This window comes from Ornithorhynchus anatinus, chromosome 16 (genome assembly GCF_004115215.2).
Source record: "Ornithorhynchus anatinus isolate Pmale09 chromosome 16, mOrnAna1.pri.v4, whole genome shotgun sequence".
Taxonomy (NCBI): Eukaryota; Metazoa; Chordata; class Mammalia; order Monotremata; family Ornithorhynchidae; genus Ornithorhynchus; species Ornithorhynchus anatinus.
In genome coordinates this window covers 6,166,447-6,193,221 of record NC_041743.1, presented here as the reverse complement: position 1 = coordinate 6,193,221, position 26,775 = coordinate 6,166,447, and the positions used below count along the sequence as shown (strand labels likewise).

At 43.1% G+C, this 26,775-nt stretch overlaps 2 protein-coding genes across 3 annotated transcripts; both read right to left on the bottom strand.

The window, feature by feature from the left end:
* Window positions 1-5: 5 nt before the first annotated feature.
* LOC100084808 (heme-binding protein 2-like) lies at window positions 6-8,046 on the bottom strand. The gene is made up of 7 exons (XM_029080576.2): window positions 8,007-8,046; window positions 5,753-5,862; window positions 4,027-4,206; window positions 3,204-3,339; window positions 2,001-2,166; window positions 812-1,004; window positions 6-466 (listed from the first exon to the last, which is right to left on the bottom strand). The coding sequence occupies exons 3-7, from the start codon at window positions 4,099-4,101 to the stop codon at window positions 422-424; spliced, it is 615 nt and encodes a 204-aa protein (XP_028936409.1). The 5' UTR covers window positions 4,102-4,206; window positions 5,753-5,862; window positions 8,007-8,046; the 3' UTR covers window positions 6-421.
* On the bottom strand, window positions 8,036-26,743 carry DARS2 (aspartyl-tRNA synthetase 2, mitochondrial). 2 transcript variants are annotated; one of them, XR_003765090.2, is made up of 19 exons: window positions 26,592-26,743; window positions 24,024-24,332; window positions 21,641-21,740; window positions 20,598-20,664; window positions 19,903-20,004; window positions 19,074-19,169; window positions 18,243-18,366; window positions 17,693-17,739; window positions 17,073-17,179; window positions 16,463-16,532; window positions 15,289-15,468; window positions 14,245-14,352; window positions 13,588-13,650; window positions 12,887-13,039; window positions 11,971-12,189; window positions 11,651-11,761; window positions 10,743-10,818; window positions 8,624-9,067; window positions 8,036-8,140 (listed from the first exon to the last, which is right to left on the bottom strand). XR_003765090.2 is itself a non-coding variant. In XM_007668901.4 (18 exons), the coding sequence occupies exons 2-18, from the start codon at window positions 24,148-24,150 to the stop codon at window positions 8,883-8,885; spliced, it is 1,935 nt and encodes a 644-aa protein (XP_007667091.1). In that variant the 5' UTR covers window positions 24,151-24,332; window positions 26,592-26,743; the 3' UTR covers window positions 8,150-8,882. The 2 variants fall into 2 exon arrangements, 1 of the variants encoding a protein (XP_007667091.1); XM_007668901.4 differs by lacking the exon at window positions 8,036-8,140 and having other exon boundaries at window positions 8,150-9,067.
* Between the last annotated feature and the right edge of the window lie 32 nt (window positions 26,744-26,775).

Below are 26,775 nucleotides of genomic sequence, written 5' to 3'. Positions count from 1 at the left end.
CTTGATTGTTAAAACTCAATTTAATGCCTTAGAGGGAAAAAAATGGGTTAAGGGGGATGTTAGTACCCTAAACTTCAGAGCATTTATTCGGTTACTGAGCCATTATACAATGCTTTCAGCTCACTGGGTTTCTTAATAAGGTCATATCACTGTTTATTCAGTCTCCTTGTTCTCATTCATGAACCACACCCTATATTCACCCTAACCACTCTGGTCATTGAATGCAACAACTTCCACATTTCTCCCCTCAGGAGGGAGCAATGACAAGGTTTGCTGGGCTCAGGGAGAACGGTTTTCAAAATTAATCCATGATTTTTTTTAAGAGTACCTGCTTGAAGCCATTGCAAGCTAAGCATTGAGAAGTCCACATCCAAACGTCCCAGGGTAGTTCAAGGCAGAGACTGGAGCCCGGGTTTCTTGACTACAGTAGTTGCCCAATTTTTTTCAACAAGGAATCCTTTGCCATCTGAAACTCCAATAGGGGAGTTAACTCAATCCTTGCTCCCCCCGAGTTGCCTATTCATAACCACTCAACCCCATATACATGTCTTGATGCTTAATGATTGACCTCTGCTATGGAAACAAATACATGGTTTAGGACCATAGCTTAAAACCTGGTCTGTCCCATTTCTCCCCCTGCCCTCCCCAATATTCCTGGTACAGTTTTCAAATTCACTAATTTAGGTGACTAGACAAATCTTTATATATCAACTCTTTGGGATTCATTGGGCTTGCCTCTTCCACATCGAGGCCTTCTAGGCACTAAAATGTTCGTAGCCACAAGCCATCCCATCCAGGGTTATGCCCTTACCCATAACCCTTCTCCCTCTTCCTTCTTGAAATACCACACTTCATTGTGCCTGTTGAAAAGTGTGAAAGGACTGTTGTAGCTAGCAGTATAGTAGAAGTCAGGATGGAATGACTGGCCTTCCTTCTGCAAGGTTTCTGCCAGAGCTTGAGCTTCTTTACTGAATTTCTCCATAGAGGCAAATCCTCCAAATGACCTGGAACAAAGGAAATGTACATGCATGTTGGCCATCTTCAAACCTACCTCACCTGAGGTTCTAGTCAGCATCAAGATAAGGTAGGTTTTTGCAGGAGGATAGAAAGCTATTTGGCTGAATGAGGGCGTTCCAGGCGGAGGGAAGGTGGACTGAGGGTATTCCAGGAAGGTTAGTTTGGAAGTGTGATGTGAGCAGATCAAATGCCAAGATGCTGAGTAGGGAGGTGAGAATGGATGACCCCTGGTGGCTTGAAGGGGAGAGAGGTCAAGTAACAATCCTGAATTTTCAGGTATAGGGTGCCAAGGGAAGAACAAAAATGAATAGTAGCCTAGTCTAGATATTTGAATGAGGGAGCAAATCCAGAAGACGAGGGAGACCCAAGGCTTAATATCAGTCTAAATGAGTTGAAAGAGGGTGAGGCGGTAAGGCTTTAAATGATGCCATTGCAGAGCAAGTGACTTGTTGGGACTTAAGGGCTCATTTTGGGTGTCATATCAGTGGTATTGACTGCTTACTGTCAGCTGCTTTGAGGGGGGGTATAGTGTAGGTAGGATGTGTGCTCTTAACCCCATAAAAGCAGTAGGAACAAATGGTGAAAAAGGGTAAAGTATACTCTAGTCACACTTGTGGTTAGATGGAGGCTTAAATGGAGTCAGTGGCTAGAGAGGAAGAGGAAGAAACTCTCAAAATGAAAGTTGTGAAGGATTCAATATAGAAACTACTAGATTGGTAATGAGGACTGAGGTCACCCTGGATAATGCAGTTTTAGGAGAGAAGTCAAGAGAGGTAATAGGCACAGTGCCCGTCTTCCATCGCACTCGCAGGATAAAAAGCTGTGTTCAGTAAACCTGTTTTAACTGCCCCAGAGACCAGTATAGTGACCAAACCCAGACTCCCACCAGCTATCTGCTGATATAGAATCTCACCTGCCACGGCCAAGCACAACTGCCTTTTCCTACCAAACAGGCCGCTCCTCCAAAATGATCTAGGAGCTACCTGACAAAGATGGCCGCTCCTTTTCTCTGCTCAAGAAACACATCCGGATCAATTGGCTCTAAGGGTGAGTTTTGATGCTTAAATGGCAAGAAGAAGGAGATCTTGTACTCAGCATTGCCAGGTTGAACCAGACACGTCACTGGTGCAGTCATCTCGATCTTGGCCTCTGGAATAAGATTAAAATGCCACATAGTTTCCTCCAGAGAGTAGATTAAAGCTCTTAGAGAAAATGGATCATATACTTAAAAAAAGTACTTAAGTGCCACTTACAGTACTAAATGCTGGAGTAGATATAATAGGTTCAACACAGTCCATGTCCCACATGGGGATCATAGCTTTAATCCCCATTTTACAGATGACATAACAGACCCAGAGAAGTCTTGCCCAAGGTCACAAAGAGAAGTGGTGGAATCAGGATTAGAAGCATTGTATTCTCCCCAGTGCCTAGTACGGTGCCCCAGTGCTCAAATGCTATTGCTTGAAAGGGGCTAAATCCAGTTAGAGGATTTTATAGATTTGTTTCACCCACCATCAAAGAAAGCTGGAAGTACCATGCAACCAAAGTGAGCTATTTAAGCCTCCAAAGTTAAACCCATCTGTATTTTTGTGTGTATACAGAGGGGATTCAATCCCCTCCAGAGCACATGAGGTGACCAATGGCATAACTTCCCTAGTTCACTGGATTTTCTCGGGCTAGTCCTATGTGACCAAAATGAAAGCCAGTTTTTGCTCAGCTTTCATCTGGCAACCTTTTCCAGTTTAGGGAAGAAATAATGACCACTTTATGCTTTACCCATGCTAAAACACCAGGTCAGCTTCTTTCATAAGAAACCCTTAGTGCAAGAGCCTCAAGCAAATACAGGAGCAGGAATACACAGGCTGCCCTACAAAACGAAAGATGAAATCAAACCTGGACAGTATCCACTATTAACACTTTGCCCAGACCATGCCCCCAGGGGGCTGTGGAGCCTGACACTTAGCTCAGTGCTATAGCACCTCAAAGGTGCTTCCCTACAGTACTGCTTGCCATCAAGACATATACTCTACCCTCCACTGGTAGGAGTATCCTGGGGAGTAGAGTTGTGTTGGGGAGAAGATGAAATAGTTTTCTGCTCATGATGGGCTCCAGTCAGTGGGAGGAGCTAGAAAGCACTCATTTGAACTGCTCTGAAGCCTCCCAGGGCTCAAGGTGCCTGCTTTTACCTTTTTCATTCTTCCCTTGGATGTATCTGAAGAGTTTCTGGAAGCCCTGCCTCAGTGCCTCCTTCTGGCTCCCTCCTTTAATCACGGTGCTGACCCATGTGCTGGCCTCATACATCCGCAGGTCGCAGCCCGGCACCTGGAACACACAACCCCCGTACCCAGCCTCCCTTTAGGCTAGCATCTGGCCTTTGGAATTGCTCCCCAGGGGCTGCTGAGGACCACAAGGAGGCTGCTGTGTCTCCGAGTGTCGACTCCAGGAACCAGAGTTCCCTCGGGAAATTACTGGTTGCAGGTTCCCATCTGGGTTGTGGGTCACCGTTTTGGGTGACTGGAAGTCTGTTTTGGTCCAGAAACTCCTGGGACTACCAAAGCTCCTGGAACTCCAGAGGGGGAGGAAGGGAGTTATGCCATCCAAGTCTCCTTGGGCTTTTCAGATCAGAAAGGGTCCCAACCGGTAAATAACCCCTGTATTCAGTCCCCAGGGGAAGCTGGGGTGTTTTTGGTTCCTCCCCCTGGGAAGATAAATAGAGGCCAGAGATTTTTCAGCTATTACTTGTGGCGCCTGGGTCAGGGGATATGAACTTTGGCATTCATAGTCTCTCAGCTGGGAAGAGGGGAGGCTCTGATCATGGCTTTCCAACCAAAGGATGGAGAGAAGCCCTGCATCTTGTGCTGGGAGCAACAGGGAGCATTTTGATCCTTTGCAGCAACACAGCCAGCCCACAGAGGTTCATCCCCACTCCATTTCAATTGGCTCCTTGCCCTGACACCTGTGCTGCTCATCGTCCCACGATCCCAACCTTCTTTCCCTGCCGGAATTTACCACAGTCTCCACCGGACTCCACTTTGGTGACTCCAGGTCTTGGGACAGGAACGTCTGCTTTAAGGATTTGATCATGATGTCCACTCAAGGAGGGAGGTCAGTAGACTAAGATGCTATGGACTGCAGTGACGCGACTGATGGAGAACAGGTGGCAGGCTAGTGATTTCCTTTCCTCTGCAACTAGACACAGACAGGGGCAGAGGAGTCAAGAGTATAGGCCAGGTTATGCCTTCAACTAGCACTGTCCCCTCCCACAACATTCCCCTCTCAGGGACCAAGCAACTATTGGCAGGATCATATTCTGTAACTGTTGCTGTCCAGAAAGGAAACTCCTAAAGGGCAGGAATTTTTCTTTATAAACTAAACATACAGCACCCAACCCACTATGGGTCCTAGATAGTGACTGCCATTCCTAATAATCAGACCTCTGGAGGATGCAGTCTTCCAAATTTTGATACCAGTCAATTAACTTGTAGCTATCCCAGCACTTTGTATCCTTTATTATTATTGATAAGGATTGGGGGGGGATTTTATTCAATTATGTATTCAGGGTTGAATAAAATCCTATTCAATGTCTAACCCTTGAATATGCATTTTAAAATTTGTGAGCATCAAAAACCCCTCCAAATTTAGTTTTTAAAAATTTTACGGTTTTTCTTGATGTTTTTGCTGCCAAACTGGACTTCTCAATTTACAGTTTTTTCTTAATCATGCCCCAGTTAACAGTTATAGATTGACATTTATTTAGGATCATGAGATTAATTAATCAATGGCATTTATTGAGCTCTTACTATGTGCAGAGCACTGTACTAAGCACTTGGGAGAACAACAGAATTATCTGGGCTATTTGGCTGTTTAAATAAATAAATTGTATTTTTTAAGCGCTTACTATGTGCAAAGCACTGTTCTAAGTGCTGAGGGATACAAAGTGATCAGGTTATTCCACGTGGGGCTCACAGTTTTAATCCCCATTTGACAGATGAGGTAACTGAGGCACAGAGAAGTTAAGTGACTTGCCTAAGGTCACACAGCTGACTAGCGGCGGAGCTGGAATTAGAACCCATGACCTCTGACTCCCAAGCCCGCGCTCTTTCCGCTGAGCCACGCTGTTTATGTATTATAATTTTTCTTCTGGAGGCTTTCTGTTCTCAGAATAAAAGTTTCCTTGGGTGACTAGAATTCATGTTCAATTTTGCTTATCCTTTGGGTATGATTTTCTTCTTCCTCCATTAGAGAACCCTCACTTCTAAATCCAGGTATTGTTAAATTTTGGATAGCTATCCAAGAGCAAGTCAATCGGTCTTCCACCCTTCCAAGCCCTAATGTGATTATTCATTCATTCAATCATTTATTGAGCGCTTATTGTGTGCAGAGCACTTTACTAAGCATTTGGGAGAGTATGATATAACAGTAAACAGACACATTCCCTGCTCGCACTGAGCTCCTATCTCAACAGCCTATTTGTTCAGGGAGATCCAGAGAAAGTTCCCGGGAGTCTGACCTCCCAATATAAAAATTGCTATGCCTTTCACTCATTCGTATTTGAGCGCTTACTGTGTGCAGAGCACTGCAGTAAATGCTTGGAAAGTACAATTCGGCAACAGAGACAATCCCTACCCAACAATGGGCTCACAGTCTTTAATCAATCTGTTCCAGTCCAGAAAGTAATTTCTGCCACCCTGCTCCTGAAAGTAGAAATCCATGGAAAGAATTGAAGGATACTTACATTTGGGAGAGCGAGCTCTACAGTTCGTTGCTTTCCAGGGTGAGCGTGTCCAGATGTGTGTGCTAATACTTATGCACTTGATGTACCACCCTGATCCTCCCTCCACTGCCCTATTGGAGGAAACCACTGTTGTGACAACCATAACGTATTAACCACCCCCTACTATGCCCTGCCAGGGGCAGTCCTGACACCCACCCTGCTGCCCACATGGACTCTTAGTGTGTCATTTGTTTCACAAATGATGCTTGAAACAAAGCCCATTGCCTAAAACACTCAGAGAAAGGAGACAAAGAGAGGATTTAGATGCAGCTATGTACTCAAGTCGCGGGATAGGATTAAGAGCTGGTGTTGCTTACTGCAAGTTCAGCCCCTGCTTACTCCAAGAGATGTTTGTTGTCTTTTACAGTCATTGGTGTGTGGTTTTCACTATATTCCAAAGTTGTAACCTTAATATAAATGATTTTCTAGGTTACGAAAACCCATACTCTTAGTTCTTTAAGATCTTGAACAATTGTTCAGGCAAGCAGTCTATTCAAACCAGTCTAATAAAAGCAAATAGATGAAGGTTAAAGTTTAGTAAGAATACAGAATCCCTTCCCTGGCACAATGTTGAAGTCTTACTATACTAAACATGCAAGTGGATGTTTATAGTCATTATAGTCCTTGATGGAGGAAAACATGTTTTCAGGGAGCTCACTGTAGTGTTTTCACCTTCTGGATAGGATTCCCTCTTTGTCAAGAAGGGCAGAATCTTGCAGACCAGTCATCATCCTCATTGGTATTTATTGAGCGCTTACTACGTGCAGAACATTGTGCTAGGCACTTGGGAGAGTACAATACACGAGAGTTGGCAGACAAGTGCCCACAGCGAGCTTACAGTATAAATGGAACACTAGTCAACACTAGACATATTAAAGAAGCAGCACGGTGTAGTGGATAGATCATGGGCCTGGGAGTCACAGGGTCATTGGTTCTAATTCCCTCTCTGCCACTTGTCTGTTGTGAGATGTTGGGCAAGTCAATTCACTTCTCTGTGCCTCAGTTACCTCATCTGTCAAATGGGGATTCAGACTGAGCTCCATGTGGCACAGGGTCTGTGTCCAACCCAGGGCTTAGTACAGTGCCTGGCATATAGTAAGCACTTAACAAATATCACAATTGCTATTATTTAGGAAGGCACCCCAGAAGGCCTATTCCCCACACTAATAAGGTCTGTCTATCCATTAGACCACTGCTTCTCTTACTTCAGGTCTTAGCTGCTTTAGCTGAAGCCCAGCTGAAAGTTATTAGTCTATTGAATGCCTAGCCAGAAGGTTACGTTAATGTAGTGATCAGTAACTTAACTGATTTTCTGTGGGAAAGACGGAGTTACTTTACTGCTCAGAATGAGGAAAATAACCTTTAAACGACCCAAGCAAACAACAGTCAGCATCAAGGAATTTGGGAGCTTGAGGGGGCAGGGGGCGGGAATGGAAAAACTACTATCACAGAAGGACATAGCTTTCAAAAAAAGAGTGGGGAAATTCTACGAATAAACAAAACCAGCTGTATCAACCCATTGTTCCTTGAAGAGAAGGACATAAAACAAATCCCCATCAGACATGTCATCTGATATTTCTTTTCTCCAACAAGGAGAAATTGTTCACACCCAGTGTGCACAGGAAGACAATGGAGGCCACTGTTTTTCCAAAGATGGAGCGGGCAGTTGCTTGCCTTGTTTTTAACACTTGCAGTGAACCCGGTGGTGTGTTGTGGGAGGAATAGCTGGAGCTGAAATCACTGGCTTCTAGTTGTAAGTGTGCTAAGGAAATCTTTAAAGTTTACTAGTGTGCAGGAGCTCAGTTTTAACTCTCATAGGATTGCAGATCTGGCACTTTTTTGGGGGGGTTTATTTCCCACTGGTTATGGGAAGAACAGACTGGGCCATGTACACTTGGTTGGCCTGAAGGAGGGGGTAAAAAAATCAAACACCTTTCATATTTTTTATTGGGCCCTGCTGATGATGATCATCTTCTCACCCTACATCAAGTTGGCCCATTACTGCATCACTTGTGTGAAAAGCAACACCTATCGGTTGACCTTTTTTTTTTCCAAATGGTATTTGTTAGACACTTACTATATGTCAAACACTGCTCTAAGTGCTGAGGTAGATACAAGTTAATTAGATTGGACAGTCCCTGTCCCACATGGGGATCCCAGTCAAGCAGGAGGGAGAACAGGAGAATTTGAGATACAGAGAAGTGAAGTGACTTACCCAAGGTCATACAGTGAGCAATTGGCCGAACTGGGATTAAAATCCAGGTCTTCTGACTCCCGGGCCCATGCTTTTTCCACTAGGCCATGCTGCTTCTCAACCTTTCTGAAATACGTTCCCTACTTGGAATGAAACTAAACCCAAGCATTAAAAATAGATTTTATTCAGAAACTAAAGAAGTTACAGACTTAAAACCACTAGCTATTAGGTTCAAAATCACCAAGGCTCTCATCTGTAACCACTGAGGAGCCATGCTGGCAACAGCTAAGAGCCATATTCAGGAAGTCTGAAAATTCTGGAACAAATGTAAATACACAGACCTATACTAGCTGCCCAGACTAGCATCTTTCCTGGCTGTTGGCTACAAATGATTGTGGGACTTGGTCTCCCGCCATGAAAACAGTTTTGCTCTTCCCCTAGGGCTACATGGATTTGCCTTTGAGCCCCTAAAATTGACTAACCTGCCTTTAGATGGCAGCATTTTTCCCATTTAATCATGATTCGTTCGATCATTTACATCTTTAATGGAATGATGTTCTACCCGAGTCGGTACAAACAGCATCATGCTATTTCGATCTCATCCTATCACTAATTCATGGAGGGACAGGAGGACTTACCTGTCTCTCTCCATTCCAAGTAAAATCTAATTTCCCGTCTGTGATTCCACAACCTGGTAAAGGCATCAGAGAGTCTCCATTTGTTCCTTCAGTTCTCTACAACCTTCCAGGAGAGCCGAAATTAAAAAGAGCGTTGGCGAAATCTGCGGCAGTACGTCAGTCTTCTCACCCTGGCCTTCGGTTATTGGAGACTTCAAAGCGGAAAGGCTCTTTCATAAACAGCTTCCCAGGCCAGAGACCTCTCGCTCCTCGGTTTGAATTAGTTCCCGTCCCCTTCTGAATTTCCTGGCCACTGGACCTGGATGTGGTAAGGTTTTAGTTCCTCCGGAGGGAGGTAGTCTGGAGCATTGCTCATGAGATCATGTCCCCGGACGGATTTTGGGAAAGCTATGACGTCTCTGATGCTTGGTGCTCCAGTGATGAGGCAGATGAGTCTGTCCAGTCCTGGAAATCAAATTTAGACACTAAGCCAGTAGTGATGACCCCTCCCACCTCCCCTGGCTTTCTAATATTCTGATACCATTGAGGAGCAGCTTAGTCTAGTGGAAAGAACAGAGGCCTGGGAGTCAGAGGACCTGGGTTCTAATTCTGGCTCTGCCGCTTGTCTGCAAGTCACTTGTCTGTGCCTTAGTTTCCTCAACTGTAAAATGGATTAAATACCTGTTCTCCCTCCCACTTAGACTGGCCCACGTGGGACAGGGATTGTGTCCGATCTGATTAACTTTTACTTATCCCAGTAATGAGAACAGTGCTTGACACGTAATAAGTGCTAAAACACCATGAAGAAAAAGAATAGTTATCCAATTATTCAAAGGAATATGGAGTTCGAATGATTTCACTCTTGCATTTTTACAACAGTATTCTTTTCGGAATCCAGAGGCGTAATACAATGGGTTCGGATCACTCTAATCAAATTTCTAGGGACACATTATGTCTAACTTTCAGCCTCCAATTTATTCCATCCAAATGCTGCTTGTGATGCTTGCAACACTTGCCTAAGCCTTTCCCTTCTCTTCTCATGAAACCAAATGAAGAGGAATAGTCACCGAAAACCAAAATATAGGACTGGGGAGGATGATTAAGGTTTACGGACCATGGTCATTATCATATAAAATTCAGCTACCAGGTCTGAATTTACTATTCTACCCAGTCCGCCCATCCCCTCTCTCCTTGCCTAAATGCAAATGATGCTTCTCCTTGTGAAAATTTAAAGGTGAAAGATTGTCTATTTTTGCCCTTGGTTTCTTTGAGGAATCATACGTTATTTTGCATGTGATCAAATTCGTAAAATAATAACTTCATTTGTACCTCTTGAAGGTACAATGCTTTACGGAGATACCAGAGGACACCACCACAAGCGGGTCTTCTCTTAGTTGCAGGTGTTCCTCAGATTTGAGTCCAAGATGGATCAGGAAATGAGATTTTCTTGAGCACCCAGTTGATTCAGCATCTATCTAGGAGTTAGGAAGGCTAATCTAAATTCTCATTCTGTTAAGCACTTACCCTGGACAAAGTCTGAACAACACCAATCTAGATATTATTCCTACATTTATCGAGTCATTAGAATTTTTGAAGCACAGGGTTCCACAAGGGCCTGCTCCTAAATGGAGGAGGACAGTACGTAGAAGAACTTAGATTAACAGATAGGAAGGACAGGTCTAAATTCAGCCGTTCAAGATATCAACAGAAAAATATGCAAGACTTGAACAATTCTTGGAGGAGTCAGTGTTTGGGTACTTCACCACCCCAGGGGAACACTGAATCGCTGGTTAAGCTTTGCCAATGTTGTAAGACAGGAAAGGAAAGTTTTCAGCCACTTGGGGCTCCTTTGACAACAAGCATGAGGATGGGAAAGCCTGTTTTCAGGTTGCCTCCCATGGACCCGGGACCCCTGATAAATACAGCTTTCTTGGGCTAGGTACCTGTGGGTTTTTTTGCCCACCCTCTGCCCCAGCTGAATTATTAATCCTGAAAATCTCTGCTTTGCCTTAGCCCAGGCATTTTGACCAATCTTCCTCCCCTCTCTCCCTCCTGGCTTCTTCTCAATTTCTGAATCAGTTTCTGAGCACCAGCACGATCCTCTCTGGGCGAAATGCCCAGCCCGACGCAGTTTACTTACCAAGAGCGATTCCTCCGTGTGGGGGTGCCCCGAAACTTAAAGCTTCAAGCAAGTGGGAAAGCAGCTTGACATCTTCCTGGAATCCCAAAGAAGTGTCATTACTCGGAGGGAAGGCTCACTCAGTGGGACCACTACTGTCACAGGTGAACCAACTGTTCTCAAAATCACTTCTCTATCCATTTAGGCCCACGATTCAGCCCCACAACCTCACTTCTCATTTTAGGATCCAAATCTCTGGGCGTTACTGGCACCTCACCCATCATCTTTCTTTCCCATGTTTTACCAGTTCTATTAGCAGCCACCCTTAACCACCCATTCCCTTTTTCCTTCCCTTCTGGGCACCTGAAGAGATTCTTCCCTTCCCTTCTCCCAGCAAATCTTGGGTCTACCCTTGCTTTCATTTTTTATTTACTGTACAAAATACATTTGAGAAATTTAAACATAGGTTCTAACTTTTCACTTGGAGTACGGGGTGTAAAGAGGTCAGGGATTTTCGGTTGCGGGGTGGAGATGAGGAATAGGAAGAAATGCATGTCAAAGAGCTAACAGTCCAGAAAGCTGCCATTTTGGGTCATTTCAGCTCTGACTGGAAAATCTTAGGTCTTCTTAGATCTCAAAAGGCTGTGGGGCCCACCATCCTCATGGAACAGGCATTCATGAGTGTAAACAAAAACTCTAATATGACTGTTATAATTTCCTTCTAATTTTTTCCTTCCTCATATCTCCTTTAAATACCTTAAAAATATGTTGTCTAAAGTTAATTCTAATTTATAATTATTAACATAATAGAGCAAGAGGGATCTAATCCCATATTTATACTGTGTTTAATAAAATGAATTTACCAGATGAAAAAACAAAACTTGAATATATGTAAGATGGCAAAATAGAAATCTACATAGATAGGTTACCTTCAGCACAGTCTCCAGGATGTAATGCTGCTGCTCTGCGCTGTGAATTCGGATGGAGCCACCACCTACCTCACTGCCATTCAGCACCAAGTCATAATGCTGGCTTCGGACCTGGGAGTTGGGGAAAGTATAATCGGGCCCTTGAGAAATAGGGCCATTCCTTCAGAACACTGGACTATTAATGCAAATTCAAACTTCAAAACTCTAATACCAAAAAATAGTACTATTCCTTAAAACGTTAAAAAAAGTTTGGGTTTATTTTTCCATTCCCAGGTCCTATTTTACCCCTCTCTTGTATCAGGTAGTTCAGACATTGGTACCTTTCTGGGCTCAGAGAAGAGGAGGTGGGTGTCATCAGGATGAGGGGCAGTAAACGGGTGATGGGCTGATTCTAACTCTTCAGGGTTTTCTTCCTTGGGAAGAAACAAGGGAAAATCCACCACCCAGAGGAAGTGAAACGCAGACGGGTCACGGAGCATTAATCCTCTTGACTCCAGAAGTTCGGCGCATTGCAAGCGGAGCTTTCCTAACAGAGAGCACTGTGAATGAGAGAGGCCACAGTGGGGTTAGGAGAATTCTGTTTAAATGCTTTGGAGCCTCTCTTTTATGAAAGCAACTTTACTGACCAAAGTAACCAACTTCTGGGAGACCAGAGCACCTCCTAGTTCCCAATAAACTTGCTGTGGTCAGGGAAGGTACCTGCCAACTCTGCTGGATAGTACTTGCAAGAGAAGCAGAGTGGCCTAACGGGAATAGTCCAGGCCAGGGAGGCAGAAGCTGAGTTCTAATCCTGGCTCTGCCTCTTAACTGTTGTGTGACCTTGGGCAAGTCACTTTTAAGTTCTCTGGGTCTTTGGTGGTATTTGTTAAGTGCTTACTATGTGCCAGGTCCTGTACTAAGCGCTAGGGTGGATATAATCAAATAGGATTGGACACAGTCCCGGTCCCACATGGGGTTCATAGTCTCAATCCCCATTTTACTGATGAGGGAACTGATCAGTAAAGTGAAGTAAAGTGACTTACCCAAGATCACACAGCAAACAAGTGGCATAGCCAGGATCAGAATCCAGGTCCTGACTCTCAGGCCCATACTCTATCCACTAGGCCACGCTGCTTCCTTGATTGACTGATTGATTATAATCTCTGGGGTGGATTCCCCTAGAGGAGGAATTGTTTGTCTTTCACAGATCAGACATTGTTTGTTCCTACTATGAAGGGGTAGGAATGTCCCCCTTACCGAATTCGTGTGCTCTCCAGCAGTTAGTAGGACAAGGTCCTCTTCCTGGATCTCCATTAATTTGATAAATTCCAATTTCTGTTCCTCACTTAGAGCCTTGGTAAATGGAGACTTCCAGTTTCTGTTGGACCTCAAGTATAAAGGTGAAATTTCCTGCAGTGAAAAGAAAGTAATATGCAGCATCCCACTGCTTATCCATCAGGGGGAGGGCTTTGAAAAGCCAATTTTATTGAGATGAATTATTTCCTGAAATGCTTATCTTAGGAATTCACTCAAGAAACATGAAGAGTAACCCAGAAAACACAAGCAAGCACACAAGGAAAATGAAGGTCACTTCCACTTCAAGCTATGGCCACCCTTCCAAATTTAGGTGTAGTCTTACCAACCCAGGGCAAGTTTTTAGGTTGACCCTAAAGGATGGAGAATTTGAAGAATGCTGTCTTTTCAGACTATCAAGGCTCAGTCTGAAACATGGGAAATTCCTTGAGGGGGGGAGCGCATGGGTCACACATCATAACCAAACAGGCTCAGGCACTGGGACAAGCCTTCCATAATATCCTAACAACATTCTAGCCAAAATGAATTGTAAAGACATGTGTCATGGCAAAACTGAACATATTCAAAATTGGATATGGCTGCAGCCAATCATCAGAAAAAGGGAAGAGGCCCTGGTTTGGTGGATAGATTTATTTAATCCTTACCTGGTTAAAATGAGTTTCTGCAAACTCTTTAAGGGATTCAATGTCTTTCCTTTTAAGATGTTTCTAAAGAGAAGAAAAAACAGGCAAATGAAGTGTTCCACAGATATGTGGCCCCATAAACAGATTTCTCTAAATGGGAGAGTACACAAATTATTTGTTCTTTCCTCACACTCATTCAGGAGCAATCATTATTATTTTCCCTGCTGACCAATGGCCCTGTTTATAAGTGACTGTGGGCCAGCTGACAGTAAAGAGCGGAGATGGGGAAGGGATTAAGGACTTCATTCTAGAACTGCAACCACATCATCCAGGGGCAGCTCCTTCCTGTCGCCAAGCTGGTTGCAGATACACTCAGTAGTTGGTTTTACTTAGCATTTCCCCCCTTCTAATTATAATGTGGTATTTACCAATAATCATATGATCAGATGTGCACTGATCTCCGTACAGTGCACACTCCTAGAGGACAGTGAGCATATTTTTAGCACTCCTGCTAAAAAGCAACTATCATTCTAAACTGTTGTATCCATCAGTGGAATTACTGAGTGCTTACTCTGGGCAGAGTTCTGTACTACACACTTGGGAGAGTACAACAGAGTTGGTTGACACAATCGCTGCTTACAAGGAGTTTACAGACTTACAGATTTGCATCTTACTTACTGTTCCTTCAGGGACACAGATGGCTTTGATAGCACCCTGGGGTTCACTGAGGGCCTTCTGCACAAATTCAATCTCTGTCGTCTTGAGTATATCAGACACGTCAAGAATCTGCTTTTCAAAAAACATAAGAGTGGTTGAATATAATGGAATACCCAGTATTTGTCTTTCCCTGGTGCTCCAGTGGCATGAACCAATTCATTTGCTACTATCCACCGATTTTACAGACAGACACAGGAGAAAAAAGATTGAAGTGAATTGAAGGAGGACACACGGTAGAAGACATGTCTATGGGTTAATTGCAGGGCAGTTGAGAAGGAAAATAAGACTGCCAAACTCAATCCTCTTTGTTTGCAAACACTGTAAGCCTCTTTTGTATCTAAAAGAAATGACCTGGGTTTCAATCAGTCTATCAATGGCGATGATTAAGCACCCAGCACCCCTCCGGGAACTGAGGGCCAGGGTTCTCCCCAAAAAGCTTGGGACTCCAGAACAGGTGCTGGACTGAGACCCAGCAAACCCCAGTAAATTTAAGCCCTGCTTTTCAGATTTTTTAATAATAATTGTTAAGCACTTATTATATGGCAAGCAATGTTCTCAGCACTGGGGTAAATACAAGTTTATCAGGTTGGACACAGTCCGTGGCCCATATGGGGCTCACAATCCAAGTAGGAAGGAGAACAGGTACTGAATTCTACAGATGAGGAAACTGAGGCCCAGATAATTTAAATGATTTGCCCAAGGTCTCTCAGCAAGTAATCAATGTAATTGAGATTAGAACCCAGGTCCTCTAACTCTCAGACCCATGTTTTTTCCACTAGGCCTTGCTGATTCTCAGATTGCCCATTTCCCTACAGTAAACTCGAAACAACATTTCAGGGTAATAATTCAGATAAACTCAAAGCACCATTAGAGTCTAACCTGGATCAGAAATTAGATGCATAACTCATCTAATTAGTAAAATCTGAGGAAACTTCAGCACAAGCCTCATTGCCATTCACTTGAAAATTAAGTAAAAAAAAAAAAAGAGTGTTGAAAGTGAAGCACCTTCATTCCAAAGCGAGTATCTGGTTTATCAAGCCCATAGGAGGTCAGAGCCTCAGAGTAGCTCATGGAAGGGAAAGGAGTAGTAATATGTCCTTTTTCCTTAGGCCAGGAAAATTGAAGCAAGCCCTCAATCAGCTTCTGAATCCCAGCTTGGTCAACAAATGACATTTCTATATCAATCTGAAATCAAAACAAGAGAATAAGATTAATAAAGACAATAGCATGGATGTTAGATCCTTCCTTCCTTCCTAACTCTATGTTCACTTTTATCTTTCGATTCTGAGAGGCCTTAGATTTCAAATGTGAATAATCTACTATAAAAGTGGAGGTTAATTTTTATACAGACAATAACTTTCTATTTTCAAAGACGTAATCAAATATTCACATGCAGTTCTCTTATACCGCCGGGGTTCTGAGAGGCCCTGTGTTGAGGAAAAGTTGCACTATAATGCCTTAACCAGCAGCAACAGCATTCCTACAAGTGGTTCTTCCAACACAGCATCGTGGTCTAACCTAGACAGACACTCGGTTGGAAGAGATTTCCTTAATTCCCTAAAAGAGTTCGCTCCAAAACACATAGCAAAAACATGCATTATGGAAAAATGAGTGTACAAGAAATTGTGTTCAGGTTGGATTCTGCACCAGGGCCCAATTAACCTCTGTACCTTTTAAGCACTTCATTACTCACCCCAGGCCCACAGTCTTTTTGTAAATATCCTAATACTCTACTATTTCCCCTATCTGTACCTTATTTTAATATCTGCCTCCTGTAAACTGTGAGCTTCTTGTTGGCTCTGATTGTGTTTTCCAACTCTACTACACTATACATTCCAAGTGTTTTAGTACAGTTCTGTGCATGCAGTAAGTGCTAAATACAGTTGATGGATGTGGGCTTTAATGCAGATTTATAGGGCGTGGAGTGATATGCAGTGGAGAAAACAGCAAATAGACATCAACCTGACAGCATCCGTATCAGATTAAATATTAAGCATACATGTCATAGAGAAAAACGCAACCCAGAACACATCATCCAGGTATGCTATTCAGGCAGGCACAGCAGACTCTTACAGTCACATACTTGTGCTAGTCAGTTTCCCACCCATGGAATAGCTACACGCTCTGTGGCCTGATTCTAAGAGAAGACAGTGAGTGCATAAAATATGCTCAGGGATACCTGTGTAAACTCAGGCTGCCTGTCTGGCTTTGAACCTTCATCTCGAAAGCAGCGGGCCACCTGGAAATACCTGTGATCAAAGGGCACAAATGAAACCGTTTCTGGGAAATTGTGATTTCTCATTCTTGGGCTGCAACAATGCCAGTCACCTTACACTAACCCATCCCACTAGCAAGCAAGAAGTTTTCCTTGGATCTTCATGCTCCTTCAAATCAGAAATTACTCTATTATATCTCCTATTCCTAATCTACTTTAATGTCTGTCTCCCCCTATAAACTGAATACTCCCTGTGGGCAGGGACTGTGTCTACGCAGTGTACTTTCCTAAGCTTAATAGAGTGCTGTGCATACAATAAGCACCAAATACCTACCATCGTTTGCTTGACTCCTCGCCAACCTATGCCACGAAATAACTATCCCACATATTTCTTTATCCTATTGTCTTCTCCCCACCTCTCACGAGTACACTAAAATAAGTTTCCAGATTATGTCACTTATTAAACACCATTTTATTCCCCTTTATTCCCTGTAAATACTCATGTAATTCTACAAGAAATCAATGTTCATATTCCTGAAAATACCAGCCAAATTTTTAAAAAAGCCCCTCTTACCTGTCCAAGCCTCCGACCATCAGGAGCTGTTTAAACTGCTGAGGACTCTGAGGGAGGGAGTAAAATTTTCCAGGCTCTCTTGAAGGTACCACAAATTCCTTTGCACCCTGATACCAAAAGTAAAAGTGCACCTGGCTTACACATCTTGTGGCTAAAGGATGTCACTGTGTAGTTATTATATTTCAAAGAGGGATTAGATGCATTACACAAATAAAATGAATAAAGCACTAGCCAGGAACAGTTCTGGAATTTTCAGTTCTCTTGCAGGCAGCTGACCAAGGAATCTTTGTTTGTGGCTTTCCAGAAGAGCCATTCTTAAATGTTTTTTTTAGATTTACATGATAAAGTTTGAACTAATTCAACAGGAATGTTTTGTGGATAAAAGTCTTTGAGAACAGCTCAATCATTACTTTCCTTGGAATAGCTCAGAAGGAAAAGATTATGACTAGTTGATAAATTTCCCTTAGACAGCACAGACTAGTGATAGGTAGGTGAGGAGCCAACAAACCCCTTAGAACAAACATAAAGCTACATCAAGTGAACATCAAAATGAAGTAATGTTTCAGATTTTGGAGTCAAAAGATAGATTTAATAGCAGACTTGTCAAGAGACATACATACCCCTGGAGTTTTCTTAAATAATGTTGGTGTTTCTACATCCACAAATCCTGAAGAAGAGAAATGTCAGCATTTTAAAAATTCAGAACAACATAGAGGTAAGACCTGGTTTGAGTCTGAGGCCCATCAAAGAGTTCCAAAGGCAGTTTAACAACTCTGAGATTGTCCTAAGGTTAATATCTATTTGAAACAGCCTCATTTTAGAGCCTGGTTGACATCTGCTTTGTTGTTCTTCCAAAACTTCTCGCGAAATGACAGATGATGTCAAAAACAGGCAGAAAGAAAAATCAACTCCCCCAAGAGCTCTGCACACAGTAAGCACTCAATAAGTACCATTGATTGACTGATTAAAGGCTCCATATATACTTATCTCACATCATCTTTTGGTGCCTCCGTGTCCAAGGCAAGGAAGGCAAACAAGCACTGAACCCTAATAGTGGATGTCCTATTCTGAACTCATTTTGAGAGGAATGACAGGTGGTCTTCTGCAATAAAAATGCTGCGTAGAATGCACCCTTGAATGTTCAAGGGTGAAGCTTGGTATTTCCCTTACCATGCAGATTGCAGAGGAATTCCCGCATTTTCATGACCATTTGGGATCTCAGGCGCAGATTGTGTTGCATCTGAAAACTGCGTAAGTCCAAATAACGATACTGCATCCGTAGAGCTTCAGTTTTCTAACAAGTAAAAAAGCCAGATGACTTTGAAAAAAGACTCATTATAAAAACCAAACAAAATAATCTGGATACAAAGAAGCCTCTATTACCTGAGGCTAATCTCTCACATAAAGTTGGATTCTAAGAGACTTAGGAGAGTTTCCTTCAAAACATATCAGTGTTTCCAATACCTATCACTACCTGCTTACTCCAAATTCAGCAGAGGTAAGACCCTGCTCCTACCATCATACCATCTCAAAGAACAGTGCTTTGCACATAGTAAGCACTTAACAAATACCATTATTATTATTATTATTATTCCAAATTATCTTTTCCTGTTTTAAATTCAAACTTGCTAAACATCTTGGTTAGAACCACACTTGGCCTTCCTTGATTTATTTTCACCTCTTTTTCCAGCAAATGTATTTCATTTTAATTCCAAATTTAAGGCTCACTGATCACAGTATAAGTATGCCACGCGGGAGTCATATTCATGACAAACCCTACATTAAGAATAAAAGCACAAGCAACTCTAAGCATTGATATTTATCTGTTTCATTCTTATGGTCAAAAAACATTCTCTTTTACAAGGGTTTTCAACTTTTTTTTAAAGGAAGAAAGTATACTTCTGCAGCATCAATGTTTCACCTGAAATGCTACCCTGCCAACACATCCTACAGTGATCATTACCTCATCACTAGCCAAATATGACCAAAAAAGACACTCACCTTCAAAAAGTCTTTAATTTCAAAGGGCAACTTCTTGCAGGAATTCAAAATCTCTGCAGATTTCACTTTAATTTCAATCTCACCTGTCGGCATTTTCTGAAAGAGAGAAAGATCTACTTAAGATACATTCAGTGACAGCTCACTATAATGCAGACTATGCAATTTAAGAAGTGAGATGAGGTAACAGGTCCTGCCCCTCGGTGCCATAATAATAATAATGGCAGTTATTAAGGGCTTATTAAGTGCTAAGCAGCAGGGTAGATAGATTAGAATAGTTCCTGTCCCACACGTGGCTCACAATCTATTTTAACCCCATTTTACAAAGAAACAAACTTGAGACCCAAAGAAGCTCGGATTAGTGGAAAGAGCCCAGGCTTGGGAGTCAGAGGTCGTGGGTTCTAATCCTGGTTCCACCATTTATCAGCTGTGTGACTTTGAGCAAGTCACTTAACTTCTCTGTGCCTCCGTTACCTCATCTGTAAAATGGGGATTAAGACTGGGAGCCCCACGTGGGACAACCTGATTACCTTGTATCTACCCCAGTGTTCAGAACAGTGCTTGGCACATAGTAAGTGCTTAACAAATACCATCATCATCTTGATTTACCCAAGGTTAAAAAGAATGCCAGTGGCAGAGCTGAGACTTGAATCTGAGTCCCATGATCCAGGCCTGGGCTCTTCCCACTAAGCCACACTGCCTCACTACAGATTTTCCTTCTCCCAGGGATTCCTAGGTGCTACATGGGGCAAAGAGATAGGGAAATTTCAAGTCCAAGACAGAACCACACCGAGTCAATTAATCCCATTTATTGACCTTCCAAAGCACTAACCGGATTCTCCTGCCCTGGGGGTCGGGAGATGACGGTCCCTGTCACTTGCACAACAGATTCCATAGGGGCCTCACATAATGCTTTCTTCACTGAAGCAGCCGACTAGGGATGACAGAAAAAAAGGAAACAAAAAAATTAATCAGGATAATATCAACTACAGAGTTTTTCCATAGTTAAGTACCACGGAAAGGGCTGGTGCTTTAAAAATTAGTCCTTTAATGCCTTTATTTAAATCACAAAAAAAAAGTTTGGAACAGAGCTAGTTGAGGTTTTTAAGACTTCCTTGGGGAAAGGAAAATGAAGCAAACTACCACGTTTAATTCTAACATGATCAAATCCTCCCTGTTGCAGAGATGGTCCTACCCATGTCGGGGTTTATGGGAGAATTAATGCAGTGACAGAGTTGGAAAGTGGAAGGAACCCTCATTAATGCAGCAATTCCTTCCATGCTGCTCCCTGATAAAGGATTTCTGAACTTGTTTGAGGCCATAAGATCTACACAGATGCCACCTCTCAATAACATGGACCAACTGGCAAGGTTGAATCCAATGTGGCCCACCAGACATGAAGGTGGAGAAGCAGCATTTCCAACATTTCCATTTAGTCATCGATAAACGCTTGGGCTGTGTCGGGCCAGGCTTTGCCTCTCAATCTTTGCTGTTCATTACAAAAATTAACCCCCCTCCTCCCTTTACCTCATCCTGGGGAATGACAACTTGAATGAGTCCATGGAAATCTCTCAGGACCAGGAAAAGGCTTTGCCTGATTCATGAAGAAACAAAACAATACAAAAAACATATTTTTTCAGAGTCATGAAGATCGACAGTGTGCACTGAGTGCCGACCGTGAGCAAAGCACTGTATCAGGTGGCTTTGGAAACATATGAAAAGTAAACGGCATGATCTTTGCCCTCAAGACTTAGAAGTTTCCTTTGGATACTTCCTATTTGCCCCATCCACAACCCCTTAGCACTTATGTACATATCTTTAAATTATATATTTTAAATTATTTATTCATATTAATGTCTGCCTCCCCCTCTAGACTGTAAGCTCATTATGGGCAGGGAACGTGACTGCTAATTCTGCTAATGGCACTGAATCTGGGTTCTCATCCCGGCTCCACCACGTGTCTACTGTGTGACCTGGGGCAAGTCACTTTACTTCTCTGGGACTCAGTTAACCTCATCTTTAAAATGGGGATAAAAGTGTGAGTCTCATGTCAGATAGGGACTGTGTCCAACCTGATTAACCTGTGTCTACCCTAGTGCTTAAAACAGTGGTTGGCACATAGTAAACACTTAACAAGTACCACAATTATTATTACTACTGTGAGCCATTTAAGTTATTCTTTATCAGAGATTTATATTCACATATCACCGGGATCATTTATTTAGCAACTATTTTATGCAGAGCACTACCCTATACCCATTTAGTAACTTTATTATTTATTGAACTAAGTTGTACCCTGAAAGAGTTGTAGTCAGGAAAAGTAAATGCATTTGTGTGATTGGGTCCTATATCAAGTAGTATTTACTGGGCAAGTCCCGAGTGCCCTCTTACTATTCAAAGTGTGTGGAGCGTACAGTGGCGTTAGTAAGAAAAGATTATTGAAAATGAAAAAGTTCTGTTGTGCCTGTTGAGCTCTCCCAAGCTAAGTTTACTACAGAGCTTAGCACTCAGTAGGTGTTCGGTAAATATCATCGAGTGACTGGCTCATGAAGCTGCCTGATTTAACTTACCTTCGGTACTGAATCCATCCACACAAGGTAACCTCTTGGCCCAAGTGAGAGGAACACAACTCTCCACAAGTGTTAGTCCGGGCAACAAAGCTATTAAAATCTGTACAAAGGAGGAAGAAACACATTCAACTATCCTATTAAATAATCAAATACATTAATGTAGCTAACAAATTAATTCAAAATACATGTAATTTGCTTTATAAAAATAATGCTTTGTCTTTATATAGCCCTTCTATATCTGTGCCTTTCCCAAAAATTCCAGAGTTAAAAGAGCAATGGCATTTTTTTTAAATGGCATTTGTTCAGCACTATGTGCCAGGTACTGTATCAAGTAGATAAAAGCTAATCAGGTTGGACACAGTCCATGTCTCAAGTGGGGATCACAGACTTAATCCCCATTTTACAGCTGAGGTAATTGAGGCACAGAGAAGTTAAGTGGCTTGCCCAAGGGTACAGAGCAGACAAGTGGCGGACCTGGGATTAGAATCCAGGTTATCTGACTTCCAGCCCATGCTCCTTCCACTAGGCCACGCTGCTTCTCAAGCCTAGGCATGGAAATCTAGAGAATAGCCTGATTCTTACTAAGATAATACAGACTGTTAACTCCATTCTTTCTAGATATACCCCCAACTTCAGTTTTTAGCCATATCCTAATTGTTGTTTTTTCTATACATCATTCCATTTCTTTCCAACCACTCTGCCCCTATCCTGGTCCAGATACTCGTCATGTCTCAGTTTAACTACTGCATCAGTCTTCTTGTTTACTGTCTCCTTCAGTCTTCACTCTGCTGCCTGGACCATTTTCCTCAAATGTGATATACACACATCTCCCCATTCCTTCGAAACCTTCAATGGCTTCTCCTTCCTCTCCACATCAAACAAAAACTCCTGACAACTGGTTTTAAAATAATCGAAGTTCTGCCTCCTACATATCCACTCTCTTCTCCTACTGCACCCCAGCTCACACTCTTTATTCTGCTCCAGCTAACCTACCAATTGTGCCTCCCACCTCCAATCTCTTGCTCAGACCCTTTACCTCGGCCTGGAACTGTCTTTCCTTTCATATCCTACAGAACACAGCTTGCTCCATCTTCTGAGCCCTTCTGAAATCACATCTCCCCCAAGGGACCCTCACAATTTATTTCTAATATCCCCATCTTATATCCCCCAACTCCCACATCAGCACTTTCATGCCGTCTAAGCACTTCAGTACTCACAATCCCTCAAAGCACTTAGTACATAAATTACTCTCTTATTTTCCCCATCAGAGTTTATTTTCATACCTGCTTCTTCTGCTAGATGATAAACTCTTTGAGTTCAGGAATCATATTTACTAATGCCACTGCAAGATCCATACAATTAAAGAGGCAGTGTGGCCTTGTAGATAGAGCACGGGCCTGGGAGTTGGAAGGACCTGGGTACTAATCCCGGCTACGCCACACATCTGCTTTGTGAATTTGGGCAAATCACTTAACTTCTCTGTGCCTCAGTTACTTCATCTATAAAATGGGGATAAGAGTATGAGCCCCACACGGGACTGTGTCCAACCTGATTAAACTGTATCTACACCAGGGCTTACAACAAGGTTTGGCACATAGTAAGCATTTAACAAGTACCCTAATTAGTATAGTGCTCTGCACTCAGGAGGTGCCCTATAAATATATTGATTGATTGATATAGGACCATATCATACAAATGAATTTACTCTTCCTGACTACTACTCTTTCAGGGTACAATTTAATTCAAGCATAGGAAGAATAACGTTACTAGTGGCTATGGAATAGTGCCCCACATAAAACAGTTGCTAAATAATCCCAGTGATATGAAAATATAAATCTTCCATAAAAAACAATTTAAATGTCTCATTTTAGTAGTAGTACTGAGTACCTACTTGGTGCAGGGTAATATCCCAGCCAGTAGGGAAGAACAGAATAAAAACAAGGAGTTTATGCTCCAACGAGGGGAGACAAACATAAAAATATTTACAGAAGTAGTCAATCTAAATGACTGCACAGAAATGGCGTGGTTCAGTGGAAAGAGCACGGGCTTTGGAGTCAGGGCTCATGAGTTCGAATCCCAGCTCTGCCACTTGTCGGCTGTGTGACTGTGGGCAAGTCACTTAACTTCTCTGTGCCTCAGTTCCCTCATCTGTAAAATGGGGATTAAGACTGTGAGCCCCACGTGGGACAACCTGATTCCCCTATGTCTACCCCAGCGCTTAGAACAGTGCTCGGCACATAGTAAGCACTTAACAAATACCAACATTATTATTATTATTATTATTAAATGGACAAGACTGCCCATTCTTCAAAAGGAAAGGTAAATTTAAAAGTATCACTGTAGAACTACATAATTCAGATGTCCCAATCCCCCATTGTTTCACCTGGTATTCTCTTCCACGAACTCAATGTGAGGTTACGAGAGAAGAACCACCGGAGAGGCTGTATTGTCTTTCTGGCAGGCCCTAACGGACTCCAGAATGACAGAAGTAGTCCACAGGGGAAAGGCATTTTGGGGTCACAGGTTGTGTTGGAACCAAGATGACGACTTTCACACTTCTTGTCTTCGGAGGGGGTGTAGTAGTGGTCTTAATCACCCTCAAGTTAGGGTGAAATTACATCCTCTGATTTGCCCCTACCTCTGGGACTCTGGGATATGTCAAGCTTGCTTCTCAGGTTGTCAAGTTCCTCCTCTGTAAAAAGGAGATTAAAGACATTCACTTTCAGCACCTCAAACAGATGTTGCAAGGAGTAACTGCTAACAGCAAGTATAATAATAATCCCATTGGCATTTGTTAAGCACTTATTCTGTGTTAAATATTCTGTGTTATTATTATTATAATAATAATCCCATTGGCATTTGTTAAGCACTTATTCTGTGTTAAATACTGACGTAGATTCAATATTATCAGATCGGGCATAGTCCTTGCCCAATATGGGAAGCTTACAGTCTAAAGGGGAGGGATAATAGATATTTAATCCCCGTTTTACAGATGAGGAAACTAAGGCAAAGAGAAGTTGAATGATTTACCAAAGGTCATACAGCAGGCAAGTATGGAAGAGTTGGGGTTATAACAAGGGTTATAAGGGTGGTTAATATTGATGTCATTGGGATAGGTCTCCCTATCTCAAACATTCCCCCTTTAAAGCATTTGGGGTATTTTTAATGGTATTTGTTTAGCACCGTGTGCCAAGCACCGTTAGGCATTGGGGTAGATGCAAGGTAATTGGGTTGGATACAGTTTATGTCCCACATGGGGCTCTCAGTCTTAATCCCCATTTTACAGATGAGATAACTGAGGCCCAGAGAGGTTAAGTGACTTGTCCAAGATCACACTGCAGACAAATGACCTAGCCGGCACTAGAACCAGGTCCTTCTGACTTTCTGGCCCGTACTGCTGTCTTCAATCGTATTTATTGAGTGTTTACTGTGTGCAAAGCACTGTACTAAATGCTTGGTAGAGTGCAGTATAACAAAAGACACATTCATGCCCAAATCTCTTAGCGTTTACTATTTGCCAGACACTGCAATAGGCGCAGGGGTAAATCATTCATTCGATCATATTTATTGAGCACTTACTGTGTGCAGAGCACTTTACCAAGCTCTTAGAGAAGCAGCATGGCTTAGTGGAAAGAGCCTGGGAGTCAGAGGTCGTGGATTCTAATCCCGAGTCCTCCACTTATCAGCTGTGTGACTGGGGGCAAGTCACTTCTCTGTGCCTCAGTTCCCTCATTTGTCAAACGGGGATGAAGACTGTGAGCTCCACGCGGGACAACCTGATCACCTTGTATCCCCCAGCACTTAGAACAGTGCTTTGCACATAGTAAGCACTTAGTAAATACTAACATTATTATCAGCTGTGATTTAGGGCAAGTCACTTCACTTCTCTGTGTCTCAGTTCTCTCATCTGTCAAATGGGGATGAAGACTGTGAGCTCCATGTGGGACAACCTGATCACCCTATACCTTTCCCAGCGCTTAGAAGAGTGCTTGGCACATAGCGCTTAACAAATACCATCACCATCATTATTATGATTACTATGATTAGACTGTAAGCCCGTCAATGGGCAGGGACTGTCCCTATCTGTTGATTTGTCCATTCCAAGCGCTTAGTACAGTGCCCTGCACATAGTAAGCGCTCAATAAATACTATTGAATGAATTACTAAGCACTTGCAAAGTAGAATTCAGCAATAAAGCGAGACAATCCCTGCCCACACCGGGCTCCCAGCCTGGAAATAAAAGATGACTGGATTGGACGCAGTCGCTGCCGCACGGAGGGCTCACAGCCCATCCCCGTTTTACAGATGGGGAGACTGAGGCCCAGGGAAGGGAAGTGACTTGATTCTATTTATTCTTGATTCTATTTATCTGCTATTGTTTTAATGAGATGTTCATCCCCTTGAGTCTATTGCTATTGTTTTTGTCTGTCTCCCTCGATTAGACTGTAAGCGCGTCAAAGGGCAGGGACTGTCCCTATCTCTTGCTGATTTGTCCATTCCGAGCGCTTAGTCCAGTGCTCTGCACATAGTAAGCGCTCAATAAATACGATTGAATGAAGATAGCAGCACAGGCCAGAAAGTCAGAAGGACCTGGGTTCGACTGCTGGCTCGGTCACTTGTCTGCAGTGTGATCTTGGGCAAGGCACTTAACTTCTCTGGGCCTCTGTTATCTCATCTGTAAAATGAATGAATGAAAAGTGACCGTCCAAGGTCACACGGTGGAGCTGGGATTAGAACCCAGAGCCGGGCTCGTTCCTGTCGGCCGGGCTGCTTTTCAGGGGGTCGGTTCCTCTTCCCTCGAGGAGGAGGAGGGGGGGGAGAGGGGGTGTTATCCCTTCCTTAGGAATCTGATGGGAGGAAAAAAATCCCCCTCCTAGCAAGGACCGGTCCTGCCCAGCCCCGCTCTGCCCTCCCGCAGCCCTGCCCCCCCGCAGCCCCGCTCATCACTCACTTGGATGAGAGCAGGGCGCGGGAAAGAAATCGAATGGGCCTGCATCTCTCAGCAGGCGACGAGCCCGGGGTGGAGAGGTGCGGAAGCCCACGAGGACGTGCAGGCCTCGGCCGCCATTCCGCGGCCCCCGAGCCCCGCCTTCCTTCACGGTGGAGGGAGCGGCAGGGCGGCCATCTTTAGTTCG